The sequence below is a fragment of the Rhipicephalus microplus genome, chromosome 7 (genome assembly GCF_043290135.1).
Source record: "Rhipicephalus microplus isolate Deutch F79 chromosome 7, USDA_Rmic, whole genome shotgun sequence".
Classification (NCBI taxonomy): domain Eukaryota; kingdom Metazoa; phylum Arthropoda; class Arachnida; order Ixodida; family Ixodidae; genus Rhipicephalus; species Rhipicephalus microplus.
This window is the reverse complement of record NC_134706.1, coordinates 2,136,091-2,151,716: the sequence shown is the minus strand read 5'-3', so window position 1 is coordinate 2,151,716 and position 15,626 is coordinate 2,136,091. Positions and strand designations below refer to the sequence as shown.

At 46.9% G+C, this 15,626-nt stretch overlaps 1 protein-coding gene across 1 annotated transcript in view; it reads right to left on the bottom strand.

Moving 5' to 3' along the window:
• Positions 1–15,299, bottom strand: part of LOC119179587 (dynein axonemal assembly factor 5) — a 55,373-nt gene extending 40,074 nt beyond the window's left edge. Inside the window, exons 1-3 of the mRNA XM_037430700.2 lie at positions 14,634–15,299; positions 10,779–10,971; positions 9,749–9,822 (exon numbers count right to left, since the gene is read on the bottom strand). Coding sequence (XP_037286597.2) covers positions 9,749–9,822; positions 10,779–10,971; positions 14,634–15,264 — 898 coding nt within the window. The 5' untranslated portion in view covers positions 15,265–15,299. The remainder of the gene's footprint in view (positions 1–9,748; positions 9,823–10,778; positions 10,972–14,633) is intronic.
• Positions 15,300–15,626: the final 327 nt, after the last annotated feature.

Here is a 15,626-nt window from a genome sequence, read left to right as displayed (position 1 = left end):
GAGCAGCTTCGAGTTTTTAGTACATCGCTTTATTAAGATTACGCCCACTTCGGGGACGTGACATATTATTCGGAAACCTACGTCACCGCTAGCGGTAACGCTAGAATATTCGATGGCAAGGGTATAAATGCCAACACACTTCGCCACTTGTCAGTTGATCGATAACCGACGCTCTGCTCATTGCTATCAGTGCCACTGTTTTGCTGTAATCTGATTTTCCTTTTACGTGGCCGCAAGTTCGGTACAAATAAACAGTTCCACGTCGCGACCCCGTGGCATCTGGTGGAGGTGCTGCTTCTTCCATGTACCAGACACCCCCATCGAGCCGTGAACCCAGCCCACGTCGCGAGAAAGACGCCAACGCCAACGGCGAACAGTGAGCAAACCGCAGGCAGATGGGAGCGCAGCCAGAACATGGGCCCCTACCCAAAAAAAACAGGCGGCCCCGGAGTGTGACTTTGACAGCAGCAACAATGACCGCCCCCGTGCAGCCTGCCCCAGTCGTTCTGCGGCAACACAAGGAGTTGCCAACTTTCCGCGGTTCGCCACTGGAAGACCTGGAAAGCTGGATTGAAAGAGTCCTCCGCGTCGCCATTTTCAATTAATGAATTAATGGACCGATGATGACAAGCTCCGACATGTGTATTTCGCTTTAGAAAATGCTGCTCAGACCTGCTTCGAGAATCAAGACAGGAGCTTCACCACTTGTGACGTCTTTCGCGCGAGGTTTCTCACCACTTTCGCAAGTGTGGTCCGCTAGGAGAAGGCTGCAGCTCTCCTCGAAACTCGTATGCAGATGCCAAATAAAAATGTGGCGATAATCACGGAAGATAAGATTAAACTCTTCCGTCATGCAGACCACAAAATGTCCGAGGAGAAGAAGGTCCGTCTGCTCATGCGAGCAGTCAAGCAAGGACTCTTCGCCAGGCTGTTCAGGAACCCGCCAAAGACGGTCGCCGAATTAATTTTGGAAGTATCTACGATAGAGAAGATGCTCGAGATGCGGACGCGGCAATATAACCTTAACTTCTCGTCTACAAGCTACGCCGACATACAAGCGCTAGGAACCACCCACTTGCATGAGCCAATCCGAGTGATCATACAAGAAGAGCTGCGAAAACTGCTTCCTTCAGCGCAGCCGCACATAGACTCCATCGCAGACGTCGTACGCCAGGAGATCCAGCAATCGCTGGGCGTTCTTCAGTCTCCAGAGCCGCAGCCCGCCGTCACGCCCCTCCTCTATGCCCACGCCAAAATGTCGCCCCGTCGCCACCATATCCACTGACGTCCTACCGTTCGCCAGTAATCCAGCGCAGCGTGCCGAGGAAAACTGATTTTTGGCGTGCATCTGACAACCGCCTTCTCTGCTACCACTGCGGCAATGCCGGGCACACCCTCCGCCATTGCCAGTATCGACAGATGGTTCTACGAGGCTTTGACATCAACGCGCCGTGCCCACAACGGGGTGAACGACCACATGACAGTGCCAACTACCTCTACCAATAATCCCAGGAAATTTTGGAAAATCATTAACTCCCATGAATCCCACACGGTTACATTGAAAAATGAAGCTGGCGATGATATGAGTACCACTGACGTCGTTGAACTTTTCAATGCTGCCTTTTCATCTGTTTTTACCAACGAAACCCACATACCGTTTCCTGCGTTACCGAATTGTATCCAATTATGTCGCCTATCACATTTATTCCATCGGGCGTATTGTCTGTTATCTAAAAATTGAAACTGTCTTCCTCAGCAGGTGTGGACGAAATCAATGCTAAAATTATTAAAAACACGAAATCTATTTCTTCAGCGATTTTGTCATTATTATTCTCACAGTCACTTCGCACAGGCATCTTACCAGACGACTGGAAGGTGGGGAAGATCATTCCGGTCTTCAAATCAGGTAACAAAGACAGCCCCCTAAATTATCGCCCAATCTCTCTAACAAGCGTACCCTGTAAAATCATGGAACACGTCATCTACACCCAAATCATTCACTTTCTTGATGCCAATAACTTCTTCCATCCTGCCCAGCACGGGTTCCGTAAGGGTTACTCTTGCGAAACCCAATTAGCCCTTTTTGTCCAGGATCTGCACACAAGTCTAGATACAAACCTGCCGACTGACGTAATATTCCTGGATTTCTCGAAAGCGTTTGACAAGGTACCTCATAAGCGACTGCTAATGAAACTTAGATCTTTAAATATACATCCCGATGTTTTAGCTTGGATTGAGGAATTTCTAACTAACCGCTCCCAGTTTGTTTCAATTGATGACGTGCCCTCTAACCCCCTTCCAGTAACATCAGGTGTCCCCCAAGGCTCCGTTCTTGGTCCCCTTCTCTTCTTAATTTATATTAATGATTTAACTTCGCATGTCTCCTCCAGTATCCGTTTGTTTGCTGACGACTGTGTAATCTATCACTCAATCACTAACCCGACAGATCAAACCGCTATTCAAGATGACCTTAACCACGTGCACGACTGGTGTGAAAGCTGGCTTATGAAACTTAACCCTAACAAATGTAAAACAGTCTCTTTCCACCGCCGTAGCAACCCCTCTTTGTTCCCTTACTCAATCGCTAACGTCGCCCTCAAGCACGTGCAATCATATAAGTATCTCGGTGTCACCCTGTGCCATGATCTTAACTGGCGCCTGCATGTTATCAACATTATATCATCTGCAAACAAATCTGTAGGTTTTCTGAAACGTCACCTTCAGCACGCCCCGCAGGACGTCAAGTTACAGGCCTACAAATCCCTTATTCGCTCTAAATTGGAATATGCCTCTGCAATCTGGAACCCACACCAAGTATATCTCACCGACTCACTTGAGGCAGTTCAAAACCGTGCTACTAGGTTCATTCATTCTTCGTATTCGTATAATATTAGTGTATCATCCCTCAAAAAAGAATCTGCTCTTTTAAACCTTGACGTTCGCCGTCGCATTTCCAGCCTCTGCCTGTTTCAGAAAATTTTTCACAGTCCATTCCGTCATCCCTACATTGTTCCACCGGCCCGCATATCTCACCGCACTAGACATCCACTTCAAGTTGCCCGTCCACAACGACCACTTTTTCTATGTCCTTTTTTGTACGGACTGCAAACGACTGGAATGATCTTCCCCACGACGTCGTGGCCATTTCCTGTCCATCAACATTTTTCGACCAACTGTCTGCACGTCTTTCGCAATGAAAACCCGTGTCAATAAAAAAAAATAACAGAACCTTATTTGTTAACCCACCCCTTATGTAATACCCCCTCGGGGGTCTTTAAGGAAATAAAGTGAAGTGAAGTGAAGGAGTGCAGTCGACACCCCGACAACCTTATCGTTCACTGTCGCTAGGCCGCTACGGCTGGGCAGTACACCGGCCCTTTTCAGGGCCAATCTCTGAGCCCTTACTCGGAAAACTAAGGGCAGCAACCGATGGACGTGCGGTTGCTGTACGACGAACTGCCGAAAATCCTCCACGAAATTGAAAGCACCCACCACAAAACAAAAAGAGTCTTGACGTCGAACCTTCGCAGCCTGCAGAACATGTCACGACGCAACGTGGAAGCAGTGGAGTAAATAGACGTAGCCGTGACCCGACGGCACGACCCAACCGGCACGGCAACGAACCAGTGACCTCGACGTAATATTCGACGGCCGCCTCGTCACTGCTCTCATTTATACTGGAGCCGACTATTCCATCGTCAGCGGGTCTTTCGCGACGAAATTAAAAAAAGGGAGGACTGCATGGCAAGGCCCTGAAATCTGGGCCGATGGAGGTCACCTAATAATGCCGACTGGAGTCTGCACAGGAAGAATCACCATTAATAACCAGACTTATTCTGCAAGTTTTGTAATCTTACAAAACTGCTCCAGGGATGCGATACTTGGAATGGACTTTCTAAGTAAACACGGCGCTGTCATTGACCTGAGGTCTGAGTCAATCACACAAATCTCAGAAGACACCCTGCCAACCACCCCTACAACGCCAAGGAATCATGTATTGCATGTGCTAGAAGAGCAGGTCACCGCGCCGCCTTTCTCCAGCGTCATCGTTTCCATTGGCACCGAAAAAGCCGAAAACTTTGAAGGCGTCGTCAAGGGTGATCAGCACCTTCTTCAGAACCTTTCAGATTTGCGTCGCAAGAGGCATAGCTGAGCTGCATGATGGCAAAGCAAAGGTGGTGCTGACAAACTTCAGTCACGAATATAGGCACCTCAACTGTGGTATGGCGGTCGCCTACATCGACGAATGCATGGAGGCCAGCAATTCATTTGCCCTCTTCAATGCTGCTTTTACGAATCGAGGTGCCGAACCAGATTTTGATGTCAACCCGAGCCTTTCAAAGTGCAAGCAAAATTAGCTCAAGTCCCTGCTTTTGCAATTCAAGGACTGCTTCTCGATCGTTGCAAATTTGGCAAACCCAAGTCGCGAAACATCGCATCTTAACAGAAGAAAGTGCCCAACCACTTCAACAAAGTATCGAGTCTCGATGCGTGAACACGACGCCGTAAAGAAACAATTCGACGAAATGCTACGTGACATCATTCAGCCATCTAAGAGAACGTGGGCGTCATCCGTGAAATTAGTGAAGAAGGACAGAAGTCTACGCTTTTGCGTGGATTACCGCCACCTGAACAAAATCCCAAAGAAGGACGTGTACCCTCTCCCACATATAGACTACGCATTGGACAGTCTTCACAATGCAAAGCACTTTTCTTCGATGGACCTCAAAACGTGCTATTGGCAAATTGAGGTTGATGAGAGAGATAGAGAGAAGACGGCCTTAATCGCACCAGACGGCCTCTTCGAATTTAAGGTCATGCCATTTGGTCTTTGCTCGGCGCCTGCGACATTCCAGCGCATTATGGACACCGTGCTGGCTGGATTGAAATGGCAGACTTGCCTCGTGTACTTGGATGACGTCCTCGTGTTTTCCTCCAGCTTCGACGAGCACCTTCGGCGCCTTGAAGCGGTACTAACAGGCGTTTCGTGAAATGTTTTTCACAGATCGCCGAGCGGCTTACTCACCTCACGAAAAGCAACATCGAATTCAGGTGGGAAGTGGCACAAGAAGAAGAATTTCAGGCACTTAAACGACGCTTCCTAACAACACTAATACTTGCACATTTCAACGAATACGCTGAAACAGAAGTACACACCGATGCAAGCAGTGTAGAACTCGGCGCTGTCCTTGTGCGAAGGACTGACGGCGTGGAAAGGTCATCAGTTATGCTAGCCGGTCACTATCCAAGGCCGAGGCCAACTATTCCATAACAGAAAAGGAGTGCTTCGCCATCATCTAGGTAGCGCCAAAGTTTCGCCCCTACCTCTACGGCAGGCCTTTCAAAGCTGTGAGCGACCACCACACCTTGTGTTGGCTAGCTAACTTGAAAGACCCTTCGGGTCACCTCGCACGATGGAGCCTTAGACTTCAAGAATTCGACGTGACCGTCGTTTACAAGTCTGGAAGAACACACTCTGATGCTGACTGCTTGTCTCGTGCCCCCGTCGAACCACCGCTGCCAGACAGCCTGGATGAGGACCACTTAAGAATAATAACTGCCCACGACTTCACTGAGCAACAGCGAGCTGACCCGGAACTCAGAAGCCTTGTGGAATACCTCCAGGGTAGCAACATGACTATTCCAAATGTTTTCAAAAGAGGACTGGAGTTGTTCCTCTTGCGAGACAGAGTTTTCTTAAAGAAGAACTTCTCGCCCCTTCGAGCCGACCACCTTCTTGTGGTTCCTTCAGCAGTGAGACCAGAAGTACTCGAGACCCTACATGACGACCCGATGGCTGGACACCTCGGTGTTTCCCATACACTCACAAGAATACGAGAAAAGTACTACTGGCCATGACTTTCTGTCGACGTCACTGGCTACGTCAGGGCCTGCCGCAACTGTTAGCGACGAAGGACACCGCCAACTAGGCCAGCCGGACTTCTCCAGCCCATCGAGCCACCTCGCCGGCCATTTCAGCATATCGACATGGACTTACTGGGGCCGTTCCCGACGTCGAATTCCGAGAACAAATGAATCGTCGTAGCTACTGACTACCTCACACGCTACGCTGAAACAAAAGCCCTCCCCAAAGGCAGTGCCTCTGAAGTAGCAAGGCCCTTTGTCGAGAACACTGTTTTTCGTCACGCAGCACCACAGGTCCTCATTACTGATTGAGGTACAGCCTTTACGGTGGACCTAACTCTGGCGATCTTGAGGTACAGTCAGACAAGTCACCGCCACACCACCGCCTACTATACACAGACCAACGGCCTCACCGAACGTCTTGATAAGACCATCGCTGATATGCTGGCTATGTATGTCGACGTCTAGCACAAGACGTAGGATGAAATCCTTCTGTACGTGACCTTCGCATACAATACCGCCGTCCAAGAAACGACGCAGATGACGCCATACGAGTTGGTCTATGGAAGAAGCCCGGCAACGACGCTCGATGCTATGCTTCCAAACGTCGCTAACGAAGAGAACCTTGACGTCACCGCCTACCCTCAGCGTGCGGAAAAAGCTCATCAACTTGCCCGCCTGTGCATCAAGAATCAGCAGGCGACCGACAGCCGCCATTGCAATCTTCGACGAAGGTTCGTTTAGCATCAGCCCGGTACTGTGTCTGGGTATAGACGGCGATGCGCCGACATGGGCTCAGTAAAAATCTTCTGCGACGGTACTTCGTACCGTACAGCGTGTAGAGGTCGCCACCCTTCAGTCATTTAGTTCGGCTGCCACTAGCATGCTGCAAAAAAAAAAAAAAATGCGGCTAAAATGCTGCATTCAAGAAAATCAAGGAACTCCTGACATCAGACCGTTGCATGGCCAAGTACCATCCATCGTACACCACTGCACCTCTCCCAGTATGCCTCAGCAGCAGATGAGCTCTCTGTCTGCGACGGCGTTCTACTGAAAGGCGCCAGGATGGTCATCCTGCATTCTCTTCGGCCGGCTGTTTTGACGCTGTTGCACGAAGGACACCAAGGCATCAACAGGATGAAAGCTCTCGCTCGAGAGTCCATTTGGTGGCCTGGCATTTCGGCAGACATTACCTCTCTGGTAACTAACTGCGAGCAATGTGCTTCCACTCGGGTGAACCTTGCAGAGCCCCTGGTCTCCACCGTCCTACCTGGACGTCCCTGGGAACTTGTCGGCATGGACCTGTTCCACCTCCGCAGCCAGACATTCATCTTGGTGGTGGACTACCACTCCAGGTACCCTGAAGTTGTAACCTTGAGGAGCACAACGGCTCAGGCAGTCATCGATGTTCTCAAAAGCATCTTTGCCCGGCATGGGATTCCGCGAGAAGTCAGATCAGACAACGGTCCACCGTTCTCTTCACGCGAGTTTGCAGCATTGGCGGCATCTTACGGCTTTGACCACGTCACCAACAGCCCGCACTATGCGCAATCGAACGGAGAGGCGGAGAGAATGGTCAGGACCATCAAGGAGTTGTTTCGCAAAGCAACAGACCCTCATCTGGCCTTGCTCAGCTACCAGGACACCCCCGGAGTCGATGGCTCCAGCCCGGCCCAGCTCTTGATGGGACGACAACTCCGAACCAAAGTGCCGAAACAGGACTCCTAGTTATGTCCTCACTGGCCGTCGAAGAAAGACGTGAGGAGAAGACGCGGCCTGTTTCTGCTTGTAGGATGCAGCCTACAAGCAGAAACAGGCCGCTGACTTTAACAGGCATCAAAAAGCTCAAGATCTGTCATCGCTCCGAACAGGCCAGTGTGTCTGGGTACGACCTGTCGAAATTTGGGCTTGTTGGTGCATTTTGACGACAGAAAATAGCGCAAAGAAACGGGGACACAAGACGAGGACATATGGCACAGGCGCTAAGTGGCAGTTTGGAGCCCAGCACGCCGACCACGAAGTTATGTCGTGGAAACGGAGCAGAGTGGTGTCCTACAACGCAACCGGCGTCACCTAGTGCCTTTTGCACCTCCTGCGCCAAGGGTGGAACCACCGCCGTCTGAGGAGCAGGAGCCACAGCAAACACTGCCCCCTCTGGATCCCCAGCGAACTACTACAGTGCAACCACCCGATTCCCTTGGACTGCCCCCTGCAGACAGTGACCGCAGTGATGGTGTGACACGAACACGTAGTGGCCGCCGTGTTGTGCCTCCGAACCGCCTGAACTTGTGATGTGCAGTGTCTGGCGTCCTCCGTCTGGTCTTCAAGGGGGGAGATGTAGAGGTCGCCACCCTTCAGTCATTTAGTTCGGCTGCCACTAGCATGTGGCGCCCCTGAGATTGTATATATTCTGCCCCGAATAAAGTGGGAGGGCCTTTTTTCGTTAGCTGAGCAGCTGTTGTGCGTATCGTCTCTCTCCGCGGGCACGGGCCGCTTGTGCTCCGGCACGCTTGCGCGGCACCAGTCACAAGACACAGCGTAGTTCGATGTCTCGGCCCACTCAACTATGAGGTTGTTCCCGACGACATTACGAACTCTCAACGGCGCCGTGCTCGACTTGAAGTTGTCCATGTCGTGCGCCTGAAGCCATTCCATGCGCAAACCTGAGGACTGTATTTTGTTGCTGTGCTTTATTGCTTGCACTTATTGGTTACGGTCCTTTATTATTGTACCTTCGTCTTTTGTTAAAGCATCGGGACCATGCCTTTTTCAGAGGGAGGCAATGCCACGTTCCTTTCCTCAAGTTTTGTTATTACCCCGTTACACTACGTTCAGCGCTAACCGCGCCTACGATGTTCGAGAAGCTTCGAGGCCGTAGTAGATCGTTTTGTTAAGAATACACCCACTTCATGAACATCACAAATTATTTGGGAACGTATGTCACCGCTAGCGATAACGCTAGAATATTCCATGGCAAAAGTATAAATGCCGACATGTTTCACCGCTTGTCAGTTGATCGACGTCCAACGCTCTGCTCATCGCTATCAGTGCCAACATCTTGCTGTAATCTGATTTTCCTTTTACGTGGCCGCAAGTTCAGCTCAAATAAACAGTTTATTATTCGACTTGCAACTGCTCCCGTCTTCCACGTCATGAACCCGTGGCAATATGTTTACGACGTTTTTTTTTTCATGCGGTGTCATTTACGCACCGGATGCGAATGCATAGTCACGAGGTTTGCTTCTACAGTGTGCAAATTATCAACTAGAACATCTAAGAGTTGGCAGAATGCTGTAAGCAGCATTCAAAAAAAGAAGCATACGCCATATTTTATCATAAGCAACCATTATGTAGCATGTGAACTATTTTCAAGTGAGACATAGGTGTATTTACTAATATGTAATTAACACACTTCAATTGAAGTCTTCTAATGACATCTCTATGCTTACTTTGGCTTCATTTGGTTATAACTTATAAAATATCTCATACTCATTGAGTAAATTAAGCCTTGACAATTTTAAAGTAGTATCAGTGGTGAAAGCAGAATACTAGAAATCATATTAACACAAGAAAGAATTATTTGCTGATTAGTTATGTATTGATGAGCTTCAGAATCGTACAATAGGATTGGTTCTAATGAAGACATTATTGAATCATAACTTTCAATCATAAGAAAAAAAACACTAAGCCTTTAGAGTCAGCTTAAAGTCAAGTTAGACTGATAGGGGCCCTGCTGGGACAAATAGCTGACTTGAAGCCTCTGCTAAAGTCTCTGGTTTGTGTCATCATATTTTGACAAGCTGTAATAAACATGAACTTGAAAAAACGCTGAGAAGGCTTGGCTTTCGTGAAGTACAGTACTTTAAAAGATATTAATACTTACCGGGCCTCATCGCCTGATCAGTTGCATACAGTTTTCCGACTGCATGCCAGAGGTCACTTGTTTTGGCACTGACACTGAAACAGGAAATTTATTTTTGGCATCAGATGTACTGCTAAAAACATTGTAGTAACTTCCGAAAAAAAGTTGAACGTATGCTTCCATCTGCAATAGCAGAATTACTCAGTTACAACCTAAACGAAAATTTTGGCTTCACCGACAGAACTCCGAAGTGCCTCTGCTCCACCTGTGAAAGACAGTTGCGCTATGGTGTCCACTTAAACCGTAAAATTTCTCTGCTAATTTAAACGCTACACATGTAAAGGTTCATTAAAAGTTTATCACTGCTAAATAAAACATCAAGTTTTGCTGAGCAGTGGTGTCTGAATATATGGCGAAATTTACACGACATTCGTGTTTCCAACCTAAAAACAGGGATGCGAAAGCATGTGTGCATGGGAAAGTCAACTGTTTGAAACACTCAAGAAGCACCCGATGTCACGAAAATGAGGAAGCGCTACTGGATGACACATTTATGCCAATTCTTTGAATGGCGGGTGAAGCCAACGTTTTCTTTTTAAGTTGTAACCAAGTATAAGTAGTATCAATAGTAGTAGCAGCCAAATTAAAAAGCTGTTTATTAGTAAAAACATGTTTAAACAGGAGGGACGGAAACAGAAAATCTTTACTAATTGTACTGTAACTGCCTAATGTTCTGCCAGCAAATGGCCTGTGGAGGAGAGGAGAACCATGTATGTTTGCAATTGAAATGCACACAGCGTCTCACTTGCGAAATTGCATACAGTATTACGAGCTGTGTCCCATGGGCAAAAGTAACATCTAAAGCACAAGTGTTTTGCATCAAGGAATAGTGTCATTCTAAATTCATAAGGCATTTGAGGGAATCTCTAATTTTTGTTCGCTGTAAGACTTGACTTGCCCATGGTGAAATGGCAGAGGTATAAAGACACTTTTGGGACATGATGTTGACTCCAGGATTATTTTTAAACCTTCTTGAGTGATGAATACGAACCTTTCAACAGGATCCGTAAGGGCTATTAGCACAATTGGCAGAGCGACCGGTCCAAAATTTTTAGCCACCCATCTAGCCGCAGCCGTACCCAGAGCCATTCGGACGGCTGGAGAGCGATCGTCGAGCAGTTCTGCCACTGAAGAAATTACTGTAGGCGTGAGTGAGTTGCAGTCATTCTGCTCGAGGATAGGGCCTGCAAAAAAAATTTATTCAGATTAGTGTATGAATATCCAACGTGAAACAGGGGAAAAGCAGTACACTCAAACCTCATTATAATGAAGTTGTATCTGGCACAAAAATAAATTCGTTATGAAGGTACATCCCTAACACTATATACGTATATTGCAAGACTATTTTTCATTTGCTTTGTTATAACTAATATTTTGTTATATCCAGGTTTGTTATATCGAGGTTTGAGTTTGTTATTATGGCTACATGTGCCAAATGCCTATTTGTAAGCTGCAAAATCTATTATGTGCAGCGAAGCGCAACTCTCTCAAAATAGCACAGGGGTGGCTTAGGAGGATGAGGAAAGACATGCCCCCTTCCTGCCTAACACATTCCTCCTGGGCCTCTATCCCACCTCTAGTAAAAAAAAAAAAAAATTATCCTGAAGCACCAACAACCACTGCCTCCTACTGGACACTTATAGGGACATATGTGACTAACAGTAGACTGGCGACCTCCGCTCATTTGGGGTGAGCATATAATTAGGATGTCACCCACATTTGTGACGAAACACCCGTGTAAGTTTTTTCAGTCAAACCGAAGTAAATCTTTTGAAATAATGAGCTCACCCAAATTTTGGAACAGTTTTGCATTCACTGAGATTTGGTTTGAACGGCCTCATCCCATATGCTATTCAATAGCTACGGCAGTAATGGAAACAAACAGGCTAGCAAAAAAAGCATGTCAGTCAACGCAGTTATTCTCATCTATATAAACAGCACAATCTTGGTGTGCATACCTTTTCTAAGTGTGGCAGTTTAATTCTGAGAGGCAAAATGGTACATGATACACTGCTTATCACGATTACGCTCGATTGGGGTTAAATATGCCAACATTCATTGGCTCCGTTCTGGAGCATCCATTAAGAAGTCAAACATGATTGGGATATTCACTCAGGATTAGGCTCGATGGAAATAGAAAGTGACTGTGCGAAAACAGTATTAGATTTATGAGCATGTTAAAGAACTCCAGCACATTGAAATTTCTGGAGTTTTCCCACTACGCCGTGCCTCGTCATCTTCTAAGAGCAAGAAAAGAAAATTGAGAACCACCTGTTTGTAGCACAAAGCCACAAGCATGTCCATTCAGATTTCCGTATGGATTTTGTTGTAGCCTTGTGCTACGAACAGGTGGTAGACAGTTTATCGTTTGCCATTTTGTAACGATTTCGCCAAATTGATATGCAGTATTCTTTGAAGTGCATAGCTCTTTAGGGGTCCAGCTTGTTGTTCATCCACAGGCTTATGTCGCATAGTGGCACAAGGCCAACGCAAGGCTAACAATTCTCAATACCAGAATGCCACACCAATCAATTTTACAATTCATTCATCCCCCATACGTCAGCAAGTTGGAACCGCCTTACTTGATCTATCGTCGAGATTACTGTAACTCCAAGTTTAAGGCTGCTGTAACTAACCTGTTGTTGTCATAATGGTATTATTTGTATGATTATTGTATTTCCATTTTCGAGTAGCACTTTTGTTTTCATTTTTCTCGTTTTTTTTTATACATGTTTGTATCTTGACATATGCTACTGGAACGATGCATTTTTTCTTCATGGCACGTGCTTGTTCTTGAGTGTCATTTTGCTTGCGTTGATCCCTTTTTGTAATAGACCCTGTTGTGCTTGGTATCTCTTACTTATAAGTGCCACAATTCACCAAAAATCAGGAAAAACGCTCCTAAAACATCCGGCTGATACCCACCCCATGAAAGAGAGGGCGCCACCACCTCGGCAATCGCTGGGTTGACACGACTTCAAGTTTTTTGGTAGTGTAGCTACACTAGAATGTAGAACTACAGCAGAGCCTACGCAGGAAGAATGTTAGCGCACAATTTTTTGACCATCGTATTTACACGAATGCAAGTCAACCCATTTTATCTGAATTTGATGTCCGAATTTGGGGGGTCAACAAACAATCAAAACTGAAACTAGTTCCGGTTGTAAGCTCGACTTACAAGCGACAGTGAAACAAGCAAGAAGCCAGGCACGCTGTGTCATGGCTGCAACGTGTCTACATTACAGTTCTACCTGTAACACATACCATATTTTCTCGTGCACAACCTGTACCCTAAGGAATGATGTGCAGAAAAAGACCCTTAGGCTTCGCTTTTAAGAGTTGGTACACGATAGTGATATCCTGTCCCTAGTCCATACTGCAACCACTTAGTGGTTGCAGTATGGACTAGGTACAGTTATGAGATCACAACTCGGGTCATGCGTGGCACCGTAGTTGTCCACCACCGCCGCCAACGGTGTCCGTAACCACTATCGCACAAAATAAGAAAAAAAAAAGTCAGTAAAAACATCAAGGACACAGTGGGGCTCGAACCCGGGTGTGCTGTGTGCCAGCCCAGTATTCTACCACTGAGCCTCACTGGCACTTTGGACAAGTTCGAAAAGGCAGGCTTGATGTCAGGAAAGGAATTAAATTAATATGAGTAATAAAGCGTTTTATAACAGCAAAGGAACAACCAGGCCTCACACAATGTGAATTGCATAATGAGTGGGTCGTGCAATGCTCCAACCAATTACAAAAGATTGTTTTTAATCACCTCTAAACTGTGGCGCATACCCACTTCAGGCATAGTTCCCTATTGTCATCAGCCACTGCACGAGAAATTGGCACAAAATTCTTTGCAAGTGTTTAGTGGCTACTGCGCTTCTCAGAAGAATGATGAAAGATAAGATAGCATAGTGAATGCCGGCCTACTACCCATAAATTATGATTATGAATTCCGTAGTGGGTACCAAGCAAGTGTGCTTGCATCAGTCACCCAATGAGTGTCTAGAAAAGGCCGCTCTTCTAGCTTTCGCTGTGACTGTGCCTTTTGTGCAGGCCTAGCATTTTTATTGTACCATTCAACTTGTGGATTACTGCAATGTATTGGATAAAGAAGCTTTTCCATATGGCTGCATTCTTTGTAACAGGTGGCATGTTTCAAAGCACAAGCAATTATGCTCATGAAATGTTTCCGATCTTGCTATGCACCCACTACATGGTCTTAAAGGTATATGTGCAGTAACATGTGTGCCTTTAAACCACACAGTTTGACGCCCGATGGCAATGTACGCCTGCACCACGCAATATTGCCGGGATATTACACATTATATTGTGAAGCCTTTAGGAATAAAGAACTGTGTGTGAGTAAAACATGAACATTATTTTCACTGCATTTCCAAGCAGAGGAATGGTTGTGTAGTAGAACACCTGCTTGCCATGCAAACGACCTGGTTACTCTTAATTTTTCATCGTTTACTTCATTGGTATCTTTCTAGATTTTTCGCTTACAACTAAAGACGCCTACGCCAGAATTTCTGTGATACGAGCTCTTTAACTCTAAAAAATTTCCAAGAATGATTGTCGGAAAGGTAGCTTTTCTGCATTGCTCTCAAGCACTGCCGCAAAGCCATCTTTAACATCAGGATGGGTGTGTGTTTGCTTTTTCCAGCGCCATCGTAAATATAATATATTAATGAAATACTACAGCGTATTGTTTTTCTTTGCCATGCAATTTTAAGAGGGGAGGGGGGTCGTCCTACACCCGAGTTGACCTACAATCGTGTTAATACGATAAAATGCGATCGACAGCCTGGCCCGTCATCCCGAGGTCACAGCTTCTTACCCAACGCCTGCACCGCAAGTGTGCGCAACGCCGAATGTTGATGTCTCAGCGCCTGGACGAGAGCAGGTAGCATGGAGTCGCACTGGAGGTGAAAATGGTTAGGCACGGCCTTCTCGAGCTGAACGACGCAGCGGCAGGCCTCCTTCTTCACTTCCACGAACGGGTCGACGAGACAGGAGCACAGGGTAATGACGATGTCGTTGAGGTGAGACGCACACCTCACACCGGCACCCATGACGGTCCTCGTGAGCGCCTGAGCTTCGATGAGGCGCACTTCTTCGGCCACTTCGCCCGCGCCACTCGTCAAGGGCTCGACGCCGGCCAGAAGTCGTCGCCGCAGTGCCCTCACGATCAGGGCTACGACGTCGTCGGAGAGAGGAAGCACGGAGGTGATGTCGAGCAGCAACTGAGCTCCCAATTCGCGGCACCGCTCGGTAGGATCGGTGAGAGCGCCTATAACGGGACGTATGATCACGGAGACCAGAACCTTGCGTTTGTTCTCAGGCAAATCACCGTGCATGGCGTTGACGGTCGAGCAGATGTTCTCCAGGGCGCGTTTTCGGACGAGTTTGTCCTCCGATTCGAGCCGCTCTAGTTCGAGCAGCACATCTCTGAAATCGTCCGCCGCCATCTTTGAACGCTTCACCGCCGTTGCCCTTGACAACGCAGGGTGCGTAGTCAAGGTGTCTTTCAATTTGACAACGCAGGGTGCCTTTCAAATTTTCATTTTTGATTGTTTTTATTTGTAAGACAAGTGAAGTAAGTTTTTTTATTGTAAAGCTTGTGTTATGTGAGGAGGTGAATAATAAAAGACAGCGTCTCCTGAGCCGGCGGCGCAGCAGTCATAATAAAAGTAATAAAAACGCACATGTTATGTTAAACCCGCAACGTATTTGATTAATTTGCTATTACAATTTTTAGTTTAGTTCATTGCTATACATATTTTTTGCCATATATTTTTTTACAAATGCACGCTCTCTTATAGTAAAAGTA